We start from the raw sequence: 17,879 nt of genomic DNA, 5'->3' as shown, positions 1-17,879 counted from the left end.
TTTTTGCTTTGGCTCCATCCCTTCATTCTTTCTGGAGTTATTTCTCCACTGATCTCCAGTAGCATATTGGGCACCTACTGACCTGGGGAGTTCCTCTTTCAGTATCCTATCATTTTGCCTTTTCATACTGTTCATGGGGTTCTCAAGGCAAGAATACTGAAGTGGTTTGCCATTCCCTTCTCCAGTGGACCACATTCTGTCAGATCTCTCCACCATGACCCGCCCGTCTTGGGTTGCCCAATGGGCATGGCTTAATTTCATTGAGTTAGACAAAGCTGTGGTCCTAGTGTGACTAGACTGACTAGTTTCCTATGAGTATGGTTTCAGCGTGTCTGCCCTCTGATGCCCACTTGCAACACCTATCGTCTTACTTGGGTTTCTCTTACCTTGTGCGTGGTGTATCTCTTCAAGGCTGCTCCAGCAAAGCGTAGCCGCTGCTCCTTTCCTTGGACGATGGGTATCTCCTCACCACTGCACTTCCTGACCTTCAATGTGGGATAGCTCCTCTAGGCCCTCCTACACCCGCTCAGCCACTGCTCCTTGGATGTGGGGTTGGTCTTCCCAGCCGCCTCCCCTGGCTTAGGGTGTAGCGTAGCTCCTCTCGGCCACTGCCCCTGACCTTGGATGTGGAGTAGCTCTTCTCAGCTGCTGCCCCTGACCTCGGACTTGGGTAGCTCTTCTCGTCTGTTCCTGTGCCGTCGCAGCCTGGCACTCTCGACCACTGCCCCTGACCTCAGATGTGGGGTACCTCCTCTTGGCCGTGCTTAGTGCGCCGGTCGCAGCTGCCCGTGCTTCAGTACACTGGTCGCAGCCGGGTATGACCTAAATCAAATTCCCTATGATTATACAGTGGAAGTGAAAAATAGCTTTAAGGGATGAGATTTGATACACAGAGTGTCTGATGATCTATGGATGGAGGTTCGTGACATTGTACAGGAGACAGAGATCAAGACCATCCCCATGGAAAAGAAATGCAGAAAAGCAAAATGGCTGTCTGGGGAGGCCTTACAGATAGCTGTGAAAAGAAGAGAAGAGAAAAGCAAAGGAGAAAAGGAAAGATATAAGCATCTAAATGCAGCGTTCCAAAGAATAGCAAAAAGAGATAAGAAAGCCTTCCTCAGCAATCAATCCAAAGAAATAAAGGAAAATGATAGAATGGGAAAGACTAGAGATTTCTTCAAGAAAATTAGAGATACCAAGGGAACATTTCATGCAAAGATGGGTTCGATAAAGGACAGAAATGGTATGGACCTAACAGAAGCACAAGATATTAAGAAGAGATGGCAAGAATACACAGAAGAACTGTACAAAAAAGATCTTCATGACCCAGATAATCACAACGGTGTGATCACTGACCTAGAGCCAGACATCCTGGAATGTGAAGTCAAGTGGGCCTTAGAAAGCATCACTACGAACAAAGCTAGGGGAGGTGATGGAATTCCAGCCGAGCTATTTCAAATCCTAGAAGATTATGTTGTGAAAGTGCTGCAGTCAGTATGCCAGCAATCTGGAATACTCAGCAGTGGTCACAGGACTGGAAAAGGTCAGTTTTCATTCCAATCCCAAAGAAAGGCAATGCCAAAGAATGCTCAAACTACTGCACAATTGCACTCATCTCACATGCTAGTAAAATAATGCTCAAAATTCTCCAAGCCAGGCTTCAGTAATACATGAACCGTGAACTTCCAGATGTTCAAGCTGGTTTTAGAAAAGGCAGAGGAACCAGAGATCAAATTGCCAACATCCACTGGATCATGGAAAAAGCAAGAGAGTTCCAGAAAAACACCTATTTCTGCTTTCTTGACTATCCCAAAGCCTTTGACTGTGTGGATCACAATAAACTGTGGAAAATTCTGAAAGAGATGGGAATACCAGACCACCTGATCTGCCTCTTGAGAAACCTGTATGCAGGTCAGGAAGCAACAGTTAGAATGGGCCATGGAACAACAGACTGGTTCCAAATAGGAAAAGGAGTACGTCAAGGTTGTATATTGTCACCCTGCTTATTTAACTTCTATGCAGAGTACATCATGAGAAACGCGGGGCTGGAAGAAGCACAAGCTGGAATCAAGATTGCTGGGAGAAATATCAATCACCTCAGATATGCAGATGACACCACCCTTATGGCAGAAAGTGAAGAGGCACTCAAAAGCCTCTTGATGAAAGTGAAAGAGGAGAGTGAAAAAGTTGGCTTAAAGCTCAACATTCAGAAAACTAAGATCATGGCATCTAGTCCCATCACTTCAGAGCAAATAGATGGAGAAACAGTGGAAACAGTGTCAGACTTTATTTTTTGAGGCTCCAAAGTCACTGCAGATGGTGATTGTATCCATGAAATTAAAAGACGCTTACTCCTTGGAAGGAAAGTTATGACCAATCTAGATAGCATATTCAAAAGCAGAGACATTACTTTGTCAACTAAGGTCTGTCTAGTCAAGGCTATGGTTTTTCCAGTGATCATGTATGGATTTGAAATTTGGACCGTGAAGAAAGCTGAACACTGAAAAAATTGATGGTTTTGAACTGTGATGTTGGAAAAGACTCTTGAGAGTCCCTTGACTGCAAGTAGATCCAACCAGTCCATTCTAAAGGACTGGGTGTTCTTTAGAAGGACTGATGTTAAAGCTGAAACTCCAATACTTTGACCACCTCATGAGAAGAGCTGACTCATTGGAAAAGCCCCTGATGCTGGGAGGGATTGGGGGCAGGAGGAGAAAGGGACGCCAGAGGATGAGATGGTTGGATGGCATCATTGACTCGATGGCCATGAGTTTGGGTGAACTCTGGGAGTTGGTGAAGGACAGGGAGGCCTGGCGTGCTGCATTTCATAGGGTCACAAAGAGTCGGACACGACTGAGCGACTGAACTGAACTGATGGACACTTTATCTTTGACAAAGGGGGCAAGAATATACAATGGAGAAAAGACAATCTCTTTAACAAGTGATGCTGGGAAAAGCGGTCAACCACCTGTAAAAGAATGAAACTATAACACTTTCTAATACCATACAGAAAAATAAACTCAAAATGGAGTACAGATCTAAATATAAGACCAGAAATTATAAAACTCCTAGAAGAGAACATAGGGAAAACACATGAACCACAGCAGGATCCTCTATGACCCACCTCTCAGAATATTGGAAATAAAAGCAAAAATAAACAAATGGGACCTAATTAAAATAAAATCTTCTGCACACCAAAGGAAACTATAAGCAAGGTGAAAAGATAGCCTTCAGAATGGGAGAAAATAATAGCAAATGAAGCAACTGACAAAGAATTAATCTCAAAAATACATAAGCATCTCCTGCAGCTCAATTCCAGAAAAATAAATGACCCAATAAAAAAAATGGGCCAAAGAACTAAACAGACATTTCTCCAAAGAAGACATAAAGATGGCTCACATACACATGAAAAGATGCTCAACATCACTTATTATTAGAGAAATGCAAATCAAAACCACAATGAGGTACCATTTCACACCAGTCAGAATGGCTGCGATCCAAAAGTCTACAAGCAATAAATGTTAGAGAAGGTGTGGAGAAAGGCGAACCCTCTTACACCTTTGGTGGGAATGCAAACTAATACAGCTACTATGGAGAACAGTGTGGAGTTTCGCTTAAAAAAACTGGAAATAGAACTGCAATACAACCCAGCAATCCCACTGCTGGGCATACACACCAAGGAAACCAGAATTGAAAGATACACGTGAACCCCAACGTTCATTGCAACACTGTTTATAATAGCCAGGACATGGAAGCAACCTAGATGTCCATCAGCAGACGAATGGATAAGGAAACTGTTGTACATACAAACAATGGAGTATTATTCAGCCATTAAAAATAATGCATTTGAATCCGTTCTAATGAGGTGGATGAAACTGGAGCCTATTATACAGAGTTAAGTAAGTCAGAAAGAAAAACACCAATACAGTACAGTAATGCATATATATGGAATTTAGAAAGATGGTTACGATAGCCCTGTATGAGAGACAGCAAAAGAGACACAGATGTATAGAACAGTCTTTTGGACTCTGTGGGAGAGGGTGGGATGATTTGGGAGAACGGCATTGAAACATGTATAATATCATATGTGAAACAAATCACCAGTCCAGGTTTGATGCATGATACAGGATGCCTGGGGCTGGTGCACTGGGATGGATGACCCAGAGGGATGGTATGGGGAGGGAGATGGGAGGGGGGTTCAGGATGGGGAACACGTGTACACCTGTGGCGGATTCATGTTGATGTATGGCAAAACCACTACAATATTGTAAAGTAATTAGCCTCCAATTAAAATAAATAAATTTATATTAAAAAAACAGTTATTGGATATATTAAAAAATTACCCTGTTTATAATAACATCTCAATTTTTTTACATATATATTCAACACATCATCTCCAAAATAGTCTGGAAATTTATCTTAATTTATATTCCGGATATAATTTGGTAGAGCAAAGCATGTGTGCCCAATAGTTACAAAATCAGTCTTCTTAGGGAAGCCTCGTGCAAACTGTTCTAAAGGGAGCCTAGTACATCTCACTACTAGCCCCAATTATTGTCCTAATATTCGAATATTCTACTTGTTAGGCACCATCAGTTCAGTGGACATGAGTCTGAGCAAATGCCAGGAGACAGTGAAGGACAGGGAGGCCTGGTGTGCTGCAGTCCATGGGGTTGCAAAGAGTCAGACATGACTGAGCGACTGAACAACAACAAGGAAACAATAAGCTCTAACTCAGAGATTTAGTTCTTGGTGACATAATCAAGATGACAACATAGGTCCTTCCTGACTTCAGTTCCCCTCACCAGAAAAAAGAAAAGTGAAAATCACTCAGCCATGTCTGACTCTCTGTGACCCCCTGGACTAAAGCCTGCCAGGCTCCTCTATCCATGGAATTCTCCAGGCCAGAGTACTGGAGTGGGTAGCCTATCCCTTCTCCAGAGGAACTTCCTGTCCCAGGAATCGAAACAGGGTCCTCTATATTGCAAGTGGATTCTTTCCCAGCTGAGCTACCACGGAAGCCCCAATACAAAAATAATTAGCAGTTATTTATAGGCACGTACCAGTGAAAAAATCCTAAAGCACAGGAATGAGGCTGAACTAGAGAGATGGAGAAAGACCACATTAGATGGGTAGAGGACCCGATATGTTTGATTGCATTGCCCCTCTCCTAGCTACACCAAGAGCACCCTTTAGGGCTATGGTTTCATTATGGAAAAGAGAGAGAGCCCACTGTGGACCTCCAGCTTCCCCAGCATTATGGGTCACTCCTTAGGAAGACCCACTTGGGTCTCATGTCCTAGAAACCATGCAGGAATCTGTGCAGTGTGACCACTGAGAATCACACTATGACAGAGAAAGGAGACCCGCCTTGGAACAGTCAGGGCTAGGATCTTGGCAGACTGAGTTCCAGCAGTTTTGCCTGATTTGGGACCCCGAAAAATGAGCCTTGCCATCCAGGGAGCCTCTTCTCCTGCACTTATGATTCATAACCCCATCTACTACTGAGGTTATTCAAGCATGGCTAGAACACTCAGAAAATTCCATCACCCAGGAGTGCTTGAGTAGTGTCCAGACAGGAGCTCTGCCCATTTGCATGGCCCCATCTGGCCAGAGAACTTTGTGTGCAGTTATTCCTAATTCCTAATTCCTAAGTTTCCCAAACAAGGAGCCTTGCCAGTCTTGGGCCTGTTCTGTGGTCATGTACAGGCAAGAAGAATAATGTATAGTCCTAACCACTCTGAACACAACCTTCAGACCCAGCGTCCAGGAGAACTAACTGAAGCATGTGGGAAACTGCGTAGCCCATCCCACAGCCCTGCTTACAGTAGCGTGTGAGCAGAGAGCCCGACCTCTCTGCCTCTCTGCAGAGCAAAGCCGTGCCCCCACGTGACCAAGGAACTCGGTGTACAGTTCTTCTGATTTGGGTCCCCAGTTGGTGGGTCACAACAGCCTTGGAGCCCATTCTGCAGCCCTGTCCAAGTTATGAAGTTAATTCCCAGTCTTACCTCCTGCTGGTAGAGTACTCAGTCCTGCTTAGCTCAGAAACCTGGCCTGAGAATCCAGGGAAGAAGAGACGCCGTCCTAATGCTACTCTTGGCCAAGGAACCAAGGAAGCAATCACATCAACTACTCCTGGCCAGCCGCATCTGCACCCCAGCCTCAGAGCCTGGGCAATGTCCTCACCCCAAAATAGACTTTGATCAGTATCAGTTCAGTTGCTCGGTCGTGTCCGACTCTTTGCAACCCCACGGACTGCAGCATGCCAGGCTTCCCTGTCTATCACCAACTCCCAGAGTTTACTCAAACTCAAGTTCATTGAGTCAGTGATGACGTCCAATCATCTCATCCTCTGTCGTCCCCTTCTCCTGCTGCCTTCAATCTTTCCCAGCATCAGGGTCTTTTCAAATGAGTCAGCTGTTCACATCAGGTGGCCATAGGACTGGAGTTTCAGCTTCAACATCAGTCCTTCCAAAGAATATTCAGGACTTATTTCCTTTAGGATGGACTGGTTGGATCTCCGTGCTGTCCAAGGGACTCTCAAGAGTCTTCACCAACACCACAGTTCAAAAGCATCAATTCTTCAGCATGCAGCTTTCTCTATAATCCAACTCTCATATCTGTACATGACCACTGGAAAAACCATGGCTTTGACTAGATGGACCTTTGCTAGCAAAGTAATGTCTCTGCTTTTTAATATGCTGTCTAGGTTGGTCATAACTTTCCTTCCAAGGAGCAAGTGTCTTTTAATTTCATGGTTGCAGTCACCAACTGCAGTGATTTTGAGCCCCCCAAAATAAAGTCTGTCACTGTTTCCATTGTTTCCCCATCTATTTGCCATGAAGTGATGGGACCAGATGCCATGATCTTAGTTTTCTGAAAGTTGAGTTTTAATCCAGTTTTTTCACACTCCTCTTTCACTTTCACCAAGAGGCTCTTTAGTCCTTCTTCACTTTCTTCCATAAGATTGGTGTCATCTGCATTTCTGACGTTATTGATATTTCTCCCGGCAATCTTGATTTCAGCTTGTGCTTCATCCAACCCAGATTTTGATAGCTAGCCCAATTGATCAAGGTCACTGCCAGATGATCTATCTAGAACTCCAAGCTGAGCTGACTGGGAAGGGCTGTCTCTACTAAAACAAGCCTGGAAAATCTGGAAGTAGAGATCATTTATGCAAACATGCAGACACTAACAAAGGAATCAAGGATCATGAAAAATTAGGTAAATATGACACCACTAAAGGAAACTTATAAAGCTTTAATAGCTTTATAAGAATCTGCTGGCCAAGAATCCACATGCAATGTGGGAGACCTGGGTTCGATCCCTGAATTGAGAAGATCCAGTGGAAAAGAGAAGAGCTACACACTCCAGTATTCTAGCCTGGAGAATTCCATGAACTGTAAAGTCCATGGGGTTGCAAAGAGTCAGACATGACTGAGTGACTTTCACTAAAGAAATAAAGATCTATAAATGGTCTGACAAAGAACTCAGCATAATTCTCTTTTAAAAGTTCGGTGAAATATAAAACCCATAAACAGACAACCGGATGAAATTAAGAAAACAATGCATTAACAAAATGAATAAAATGTGTTTAACAAAGAAAGAGAAACCATTTAAAAAAAAAAACAAACAGAAATCCTAGAGTTGAAGAAATCAATAGAGACTTTTAACAGCACACTCAATAAAACAGAAGAGAAAACAATGAAAAGAGTTAAGAAAGCCTAAGAGATTTATTATGGGACATCACCATCAAGACAATAGACCTGTGCATTAGCTAATCTCTCTCTCTCTCATGCACATTGCATGTAAACTAAATACAAAGGCCAAAAGTAATGAATGGTATGGTTTTTATTTTCTCCTTTACTTGTATACTGTTTTTCAACTTTCTGCAACTCCTATATTTATAATAAGAACAAGTTACTAAGATATATGCATCTTTAATCCTTAATAGCAAAGGGAGACAGAGAGACAGGGAGAGGGGAAAATGACAGAGAGAATGAGGAAGAATGTCAGAGACAATAGATTTTCCACACTTTTACCTACTGGCTGTGCAACACTTAGCTAGTTATTACCTCCCAGTTGCCTCATCTATAAATGGGGCTAATAATCCTTTACCACCTCATTGGGTTATTGCAGGGACTGAATGACATAAAGGGCTCAAAACAGTAAGAGATGAATGAATGTTAGTGGTTGTCATTTCCATGATCATTCCTCACCATAAAGGGAAAAATAAGTCAGAACTAATCCTGAAGTAGCAAGGAGTTCTTCATAAAATTAGTTCCTAAATTAAATGAGTTCTAAACCTAGACTCCAGAATATTGTTAATAAGTGATTATGTTTATTTCTATATTGCATTATTTCCCAGTCAGCGAAATGGTAAGCTCCGATTTCTGCTTTTTATGTTCCACCAACACCAAGTAGAGTGGAACTTGTGATATTCACTATAGACAGCATGTAGACTAGTGGAGAGGTTATGCTATGTGCATCTCATATACTAATATTTGTATTACTCAGTAAATAGATGCTGGATATGTTAAGAAGTAATTCTTTAACCCATTTTTGGATATGAAAGTAAAAATACATTTGTTTCATTTCAATTTATACTTTTATGAACTTTAAAATCTTTCTGTTTACTCTTATAAGAATACTGCCAACATATTCTCACCCATTCTGTCCAAGATGTGTAGAATTCCATGAAAATATTTTGAAAGTATAAACTCTCACCCACATTCCCAGTATATCAACACAATTAATCACTTCAGTGAAAGTAAGTCCAGCTTTTGACCAATCACTCACAGTGAAATCTTTCATCTTCTCAATACATTCTAGGAACAGACTCAGCCTCAACTAAAGTTATCTGTGTAACCCATATCTGCCAGAAAAGAATGATGAGCTGTGTGTGGTTTCACTTATCCCCGATAAAATTTATCCTAAAAATTTATGTTGTTAAAATTTGGAAAACTGCAGGAAAAGCAAATATCTTGTAATATAGTCACTCTCTTCGAATGAACCTTTCTGTATGTGTTCACCAGCTTTCAAGATGGTTTGTAGCAGAAAAGGTGACTGATGTAAATATTGGTTGGAGATTTTCACTAGGGAGATATAGCCTATTAAAACTTTTTCCAAATCTTATCCACTAAGGACATGGTCATTTGCAAGGTTGTGCAGAGTACAAAGTCAGGTTAAGAAAGCCAAGAATGTTGCTGGATAAAAAAGGACAATGTAAGGAAGAAAAGACTAAAAGTGACATTTAAGCCAACACTACCTGTACTTGCAGTGGGGAATCTCTGATGTCTGTTTCATCCAAGCTCTGGTCTCCAAACCCCCAAATTATTCAAAATAATAGTGGACAGCTACTTAAAGTATTTCAAAAGCCCAGTGGAATGGTACTTGAGTACTTTTCCATAGCATTATGGCATGACCAGCTGGACTTTTCTTACACAGAAATAAGGAATCGAAGCTGTATATTGAAGTGGAACTCAAATTCATTATTATCTTTTACAAGCATGCTCAGCAAGCATAAATTTAAAGGGTCCTTGGGATGGATAAAGTTGGGAAACACAGGCAAGCATTTCTGAGCTTAGGAAATTCCCCTTAAATTCAGTAAACTATTAGTTAAATTCAGCACTCAGTTAACTTGTTCAACGTGTTGGGCTTCACAGACATCATTTCATTTGAGTCTCAGTGATCTTATTACCCCTATTTTACCAGTGAAAAAGAGACGGTAACAGAGTTCAAAATTATATCCTTGGGAAATTGCAGAACTAGATCTCAACAGTTGTCTCTCACTACAGAGTGAGACCTGAAATTTTAAGTTAGAGATTATCCTTGTCACTGAAAATCAGAGAATTTGTGTAAGGAGAAAGGGAACCTAAGGACGAGCTTAGGAGGTCATGGACCTGCGGGAGGGGGAAGAGTTGAAGAAAGAAAGAAACAGGACTAAAAACCTTTCTCTCTGAAGATTCACATAGCTATAGAGATAGCACAAAATCCACTCTTCTCTATAAATCTTGCCTTCTCACCTTGACTCAGATCCCCCAGAATGACAGAGCTCTTGCCAAACATTGAAATCGTCTATCTCCCCAAATTTTTCAGATGGGGCCTATTCAGTCAAAGATGGACCCTTGTGTCCATGAGCTGGCTGTTCACTCACAGCCAGAGACAACGCCACATGGGGGATACTCTTAAATGTGTTAATAACAGCAGAGGTGAAATGGAAAGGACAATTAGGGAAAGAAAACTCTCCAGGCACTTGCTCTCTGGAGTCATGGTTGTCATGGAGTCTTTGTCCCTGCTAATTTCATGCTCGATTTTACTCTGTCCCTTCTGGATCCATTCCCCACTTCCCCATAGTCCAATCATGATCATTTGATTATAACTTTTCTTTTAATGAACTTGGAGTCATTAGAGCTGGAGATCCCTGGACCTAGGGATTATCTAGTTCAATGCATTCAATTTCCAGGTGAGGACCTGAAGCCAGTGCAGCTAAGGGATTTACTCAAGATAACATAACCAGTTGGTAAATTGCATGAAAAAATATAAACATGTCCTTTCTGTTTACAAAGCACTTTATTTTAGATATATGCATACACATATTTTTTCAATTGCCTTAACTAAATCAATCATCATAGCAGCCCCGTGAGGCAGTCAAGATGATGCCATTTTCTATGCATAAGTGAGGAAATCAAGGCAATAAGGAACACAAAAAATTAATAGATGACAAGGCCATGAATTATTGTGATTGCAGCCTTGAGCATTGGTATCAGCAAACCTGAGTTCATATCATCTCTTCCACTTGAGGATTTCATAATCTTCAGCAAATTAACCTCCCTAAGCCTCAGAACTGTCACCTCAGTGTTATCATGGAGCTGACAATAGTAGCTATTTCATAGAGTAGCTCTTCATGTGTGTGGATGTGTGCTTAATCACACAAGATTTTTTTCAAAGCAAGATACACTATATAAAGATAGGAAAAGCAATAGAAAAATTAATAAAATCAAAGATAATTTTCGGAGGGATAACAAAGTGACAAAGCTTTATATAGACTGAGAAAATGAGAGAAATTAACCCTGAACTTAACCCTAAATGAACCTATGAGCCATGCCATGTGGAGCCAGCCAAGACTGACAGGTCATGGTGGAGAGGTCTGACAGAATGTGGTCCACTGGAGAAGGGAATGGCAAGCCAAACTTCAGTATTCTTGCCTTGAGAATCCCATGAACAGTGTGAAAAGGCAAAAAGACAGGACACTGAAAGATGAACTCCCCAGGTCAGTAGGTGTCAATATGGAGATCAGTGGAGAAATAACTCCAGAAAGAATGAAGAGATGGAGCCAAAGCAAAAAAAAACATATAGTTGTGGATGTAACTTGTGATGGAAGTAAAGTCCAATGCTGTAAAGAGTAATATTGCATAGGAACCTGGAATGTTAGGTCCATGAAGCAAGGCAAATTAGAAGTGATCAACCAGGAGATGGCAAGAGTGAACACTGGCATTTTATGAATCAGCGAACTAAAATGGACCAGAATGGGTGAATTTAACTCAGATGACCATTGTATCTACTGCTAAGTCGCTTCAGTCGTGTCCGACTCTGTGCAACCCCATAGACGGCAGCCCACCAGGCTCCCCCGTCCCTGGGATTCTCCAGGCAAGAACACTGGAGTGGGTTGCCATTTCCTTCTCCAATGCATGAAAGTGAAAAGTGAAAGTGAAGTCGCTCAGTCGTGTCCGACCCTCAGCGACCCCATGGACTGCAGCCTACCAGGCTCCTCCGTCCATGGGATTTTCCAGGCAAGAGTACTGGAGTGGGGGTGCCATTGCCTTCTCCATTCTATTGTATCTACTACTGAGGCCAGGAATCCCTTAGAAGAAATGGAGTGGCCATCATGGTCAACAAAAGAGTCTGAAATGCAGTACTTGGATGCAATCTCAAAAACGACAGAATGACCTCTGTTCATTTCCAAGGCAAACCATTCAATATCACGGTAATTCCAGTCTATGCCCCAACCAGTAATGCTGAAGAAGCTGAAGTTGAACGGTTCTATGCAGACCTACAAGACCTTCTAGAACTAACACCCAAAAAAGATGCTTTTTTTCATTATAGGGGACTGGAATGCAAAAGTAGGAAGTCAAGAAACACCTGGAGTAACAGGCAAATTTGGCCTTGGCGTACAGAATGAAGCAGGGCAAAGACTAATAAGAGTTTTGCCAGGAGAATGCCCTGGTCATAGCAAACACCCTCTTCCAGCAACACAAGAGAAGACTCTACACGTGGACATCACCAGATGGCAGACACTAAAATCAGATTGATTATAGTCTTTGTAGCCAAAGATGGAGAAGCTCTATACAGTCAGCAAAAACAAGACTGGGAGCTGACTGTGGCTCAGATCATGAACTCTTTATTGCCAAATTCAGACTTAAATTAAAGAAAATATCAAAAACCACTAAACTATTGAGGTATGACCTAAATCAAATCCCTTATGACTATACAGTGGAAGTGACAAATAGATTCAAGGGATTAGATCTGATAGACAGAATGCCTGTAAAACTATGGATGGAGGTTCGTGACATTGTACAGGAGGCAGTGATCAAGACCATCTCTAAGAAAAAGAAATGCAAAAAGGCAAAATGGTTTTCTGAGGAGGCCTTAAAATAGCTGAGAATAGAAGAGATGTGAAAGGCAATGGAGAAAAGCAAAGATATACCCACTTGACTGCAGAGTTTCAAAGAACAGCAAGGAGAGATAAGAAAGCCTTCCTCAGTGATCAGTGCAAAGAAATAGAGGAAAACAATAGAACGGGAAAGATTAGAGATCTCTTCAAGAAAATTAGAGAAACGAGGGAACATTTCATGCAAAGATGGGCACAATTAAGGACAGAAATGGTATGGACCTAAAAGAAGCAGAGGATATTAAGAAGAGGTAACAAGAACACACAGAAGAACTATACAAAAAAGATCTTCACGACCCAGATAATCATGATGGTGTGATCACTCACTTAGAGCCAAACATCCTGGAAAGTAAAGTCAAGTGGGCCTTAGGAAGCATCACTAAAAACAAAGCTAGTGAATGTTATGGAATTCCAGCTGAGCTATTTCAAATCCTAAAAGATGATGTTGTGAAAGTGCTGCGCTCAATATGCCAGCAAATCTGGAAAACTCAGCAGTGGCCTCAGGACTGGGAAAGGTCAGTTTTCATTCCAATCCCAATGAAAGGCAATGCCAAAGAATGCTCAAACTACCGCACAATTGCACTCATCTCACACATTAGTAAAGTAATGCTCAAAATTCTCCAAGCCAGTCTTCAACAGTACATGAACCATAAACTTCCAGTTTTAGAAAAGGCAGAGGAACCAGAGATCAAATTGTCAACATCTGTTGGATTATCAAAAAAGCGAGAGAGTATCCAGAAAAGCAGCTATTTCTGCTTTATTGACTATGCCAAAGCCTTTGACTATGTGGAGCACAACAAACTGTGGAACATTCTTAAAGAGATGGGAATACCAGACCACCTGACCTGCCTCTGGAGAAACTGTATGCAAGTCAGGAAGCAACAGTTAGAACCAGACATGGAACAACAGACTGGTTCCAAATCGGGAAAGGAGTATGTCAAGGCTGTATGTTGTCACCCTGCTTAATTAACTTATATGCAGAACACATCATGAAAAATGCTGGGCTGGGTGAAGCACAAACTGGAATCAAGATTGCCAGGAGAAATATCAATAACATCAGATATACAGATGACACCACCCTTATGGCAGAAAGTGAAGAAGAACTAAAGAGCCTATTGATGAAAGTGAAACAGGAGAGTGAAAAAGTTGGCTTAAAGCACAACATTCAGAAGACGAAGATCATGGCATCTGGTCCCATCACTTCATGGCAAATAGATGGGCAAACAGTGGAAACAGTGACAAAATTTATTTTTTTTGGCTCCAATATCACTGCAGATGGTGACTGCAGCCATGAAATTAAAAGACGCTTGCTCCTTGGAAGAAAAGTTATGACCAACCTGGACAGTGTATTTAAAAGCAGAGACATTACTTTGACAACAAAGGTCTGTCTTTTTTCAAAGCTATGGTTTTTCCAGTGATCATGTATGGATGTGAGAGTTGGACTATGTATGGATGTGAGAGTTGGACTATAAAGAAAGCTGAGTGCCGAAGAATTGATGCTTTTGAACTGTGGTGTTGGAGACGAATCTTGAGAGTCCCTTGGACTGCAAGGAAATCCAACCAATCCATCCTAAAGGAAATCAGTCCTGAATATTCATTGGAAAGACTGATGTTGAAAGTGAAACTCCAATCCTTTGGCCACCTGATGCGAAGAACCGACTCATTTAAAAAGGCTCTGATGCTGGGAAATATTGAAGGCAGGAGGAGAAGGGGATGACAGAGGATGAGATGGTTGGATGGCATCACTGACTCAATGGACATGAGTTTGAGTAAACTCCAGGAGTTGGTGATGGACATAGAGGCCTGGAGTGCTTCAGTCCATGGGGTCGCAAAGAGTCCGACATGACTGAGTGACTGAACTGAACTGATACATTTGTCAAAACTCAGTGAATTGCAATTTTTTTTTATTTTTTAGGAATTTATGTATTTGGCTCTTCTGGATCTTCGTTGCTGCACTCGGGCTTTTTCTAGTTGCCGTGAGTGGGGGCTACTCTCTCACTATGGGGCACGGGCTTCTTATTGCAGGGAGTAATATGTACTTTATATCACTTTGTTGAAGTCTGGGAAATCTGGCAAGTCAACAGTCAGAAGACATCTTGTTCTTATTTTTAAACGGATCACAAGGACCACAAATTTACATCCTCCTACTGCAGATGAAAATTGGCCAGAGTTAAGAACCCTGCCTATCTTCAATCTATTTCCGCTTTTGCACCTTAAGTTTTCCTGGCAAATATCAGCATTAAAGTAACTCTAACCATTCTACTCCAACCATTATTACACACCATACAACCACAAGTTTCTGGGACATAAAATGTTGAACACAGATAAAAGAAAAGAATTTATACCAATTTTTCATATTCATTCTTGGTCTACAGTATGAAATATTTAGTAACTTTATTATGTCCATGAATTCTCACAATTCTCATCACATCAAACATGTTCAAATGCTTGGAATAGCAGAAATTATTTGGTAGCATGATCACACTGTCTATGTCCAACAAGGGTGTGCTCAGCTGCATCTGATTCTGCAGTCCCATGCACTGTAGCCCACCAGGCTCCTCTGCTCATGTGATTTTTCCAGGCAAGTATACTGAAGTGGGTTGCCATTTCCTACTCCAAGGGATCTTGCAAACCCAGGGATCACACGTGTGTCTCTTGCATTTCCTGCATTGGCAGGCAGATTCTTTATCACTAGCACCACCTGGGAAGCCTGCCATCTAGGGTGAAATTTCCAAATTTAATGGGAGAGAGAGAGAGAGATTTGAGTCCTACAATATCAGAAATCTCTATTGACTGTGACATAGATTTTTAATATCATCCCCATGAGAACTCCCCATTCTACACTGCAAGCAAGAAATTACATCATGGAACTCATGAGTAAATGGCACTGAAGGGAACACATGCTTCATTCGTTTCCTCTGTATAATTCACATCACCTCTGCCTTATTAGAGTGGTGGAGCTCAGGATATACTCCCAAACTATTAGGTAATTGTCCCTGAGAAGGACTTACACAAACATAAGCTATGTCATACTCGTCTTTCCAGGAGGCACAATCAGGCCAATGAAGTGAAGTGAAGTGAAGTGAAAGTTGCTCAGTTGTGTCCGACTCTTTGTGACCCCCCATGGACTATAGAGTTCATGGACTTCTCCAGGCCAGGATACTGGAGTGGGTAGCCTTTCCCTTCTCCAGGGGATCTTCCCAAAACAGGGATCGAAACCATGTTTCCCACACTGCAGGCAGACTCTTTACCAGCTGAGTCACCAGGGAAGCCCAATCAGGCCAATAGTACACCTTGTTTCTGCCCAAAGGTATGTTCCCTCTCTGCATACATTCTCATCAGAAACACAGAACAAACACTGGCCACCACCACAGAATTGCATCAGAATATCTGGGAGATGAGGTTTACACATTCCTGAGGCCTCTGTCAGCTGTCTCTTCTTCAGGGTCAGAAGCCCGAGATGGAACAGGGCTCCCTCTCAGAAGCGAAAAAGAAGAAACAAGGCACTAAACTCCAGCGTTTCACAAATACTTGTGGATGTATCAATAGATGAGGAGGCCTCACTTAATGTAGGCAGAAAGTAATGAGGCCCTCGGATGTAAAAATACTGTTTGTGTAGCATGATCCAACTGTTGATCCATTTGGGGATATTATGTGTCAAATTAATCTTTCTTGGTCCAAAAGCAGTATGACTTTTGTTATACTTCATTCATAAGAATGTTATTGTGTAAGGTGACTCTGATAGGAAAAATCCATCTGAAATCTCAGAATCTGTGGCCTCAGCAATACCTACTCTTCTTTTGCAACCTTCTCAAGGCATCTTTGATTTCTTGGTTCCTCAGACTGTATATCAAGGGATTCAACATGGGAATCATCACAGTGTAGAAGAATGACGCAAATCTGTCAAAGCTGGAGGAACCACCAGAGCTGGAACTCAAATAGACAAACATACCTGAGGTATAAAAGAGAGTGACTGCTGTCAGGTGGGAAGCACAGGTGTTGAAAGCCTTGGACCTGCCACTAGAGGTCGTGATCTTCATGATGGAGATGACAATGTAGACATAGGATATCATGATAACAGAAACATTTATTACCCCAAAGATCATTGTCAATAAAGCAGTAAAGAGTTGTACAAAAAAAGTGTCAGTGCAGGATAGAACTAACAGCTGGGGTATGTCACAGAAAAAGTGGTTGATGACATTAGGCCCACAGAAGTGGAGCTGGAGCATGGCACACAATTGGAATACAGAAGCAGAGAGTCCAGCCAAGTAGGATCCCAGAACCATCCGACCGCAGAGAGCCGGTGACATGATTGATGAATAGAGGAGTGGGTTACAAATGGCGGCATATCGGTCATAAGCCATGGCGGTCATGAGGCAAGACTCACTCAGCCCCATGGTGGAGAATACGAAATTCTGAATAACACAATCCACATAGGTGATAATTTGCCGCTCCTGGAAGAAGTCGTGGAGCATCTTGGGGGCTGTGGAGGTCACATAGCAGATGTCCATGAAGGACAGATTACTGAGAAAGAAGTACATGGGGGTGTGGAGGTGGGAGTCCATTCTTATTAAGATGAGAAGCGACAGGTTCCAAGTCAGGGTCAAAATGTATATCACCAGGAACACGACAAAGAGCACTACTATGATTCTGGGAAAATCTGAGAATCCCAACAGGATAAAATGAGTGATCTCTGTGATATTTTCTCTTCTAATCATTGGTTTGATGCTCTTAAAATTCGAAGAGAGAAGAGAGGATGCATTGCTGAGTCGGGTGAGATGGTAGTATCACAAATCTCATATTTCCCCCCTTTGATCCCTGGAAAAGGGGAAATGCTTTACTGTCCTTGGAAAGACGTCAGCCTTTCATCTTGTCCAGAAGTAACGTCTCGGTGTTTCAGGTTCTCAATTATCTCATGAGGTAGATCTCATGAACATTAAAAGACATATTTAAAAAGCTGAAAAGCCACTACAGTATTGTAAAGTAATTAGCTTCCAATTAAAAAAATAGATTACTTTTTAAAAATTCGAATAAAAAAAAAAACTTTGAAGTAAAACAGAAATTCTGTGATTGCTAGATATAAATAAGAGATCATTGGTTAAAATACCGGGTTTTTAAGAGACCTCTGGACCAATGGAACAAGATAGAAAGCCCAGAAATAAACCCATGGGCCTATGGGTACCTTATTTTTGACAAAGGAGGCAAGAAT

At 41.7% G+C, this 17,879-nt stretch overlaps 1 protein-coding gene across 1 annotated transcript; it reads right to left on the bottom strand.

The window, feature by feature from the left end:
- Positions 1-16,449: 16,449 nt before the first annotated feature.
- On the bottom strand, positions 16,450-17,391 carry LOC113904711 (olfactory receptor 5AN1-like). Its single transcript, XM_027561817.1, has one exon. The coding sequence runs from the start codon at positions 17,386-17,388 to the stop codon at positions 16,450-16,452; it is 939 nt and encodes a 312-aa protein (XP_027417618.1). The 5' UTR covers positions 17,389-17,391.
- Positions 17,392-17,879: the final 488 nt, after the last annotated feature.

The sequence above is a fragment of the Bos indicus x Bos taurus genome, chromosome 15 (assembly GCF_003369695.1).
Source record: "Bos indicus x Bos taurus breed Angus x Brahman F1 hybrid chromosome 15, Bos_hybrid_MaternalHap_v2.0, whole genome shotgun sequence".
NCBI classification, from domain to species: Eukaryota; Metazoa; Chordata; class Mammalia; order Artiodactyla; family Bovidae; genus Bos; species Bos indicus x Bos taurus.
This window is presented reverse-complemented; position numbering and strand designations above follow the sequence as displayed.

Coding starts and splice junctions, on each gene's coding strand:
- LOC113904711 (XM_027561817.1), bottom strand. CDS start 17,388: ATGATTAGAAGAGAAAATATCACAGAGATCACTCATTTTATCCTGTTG.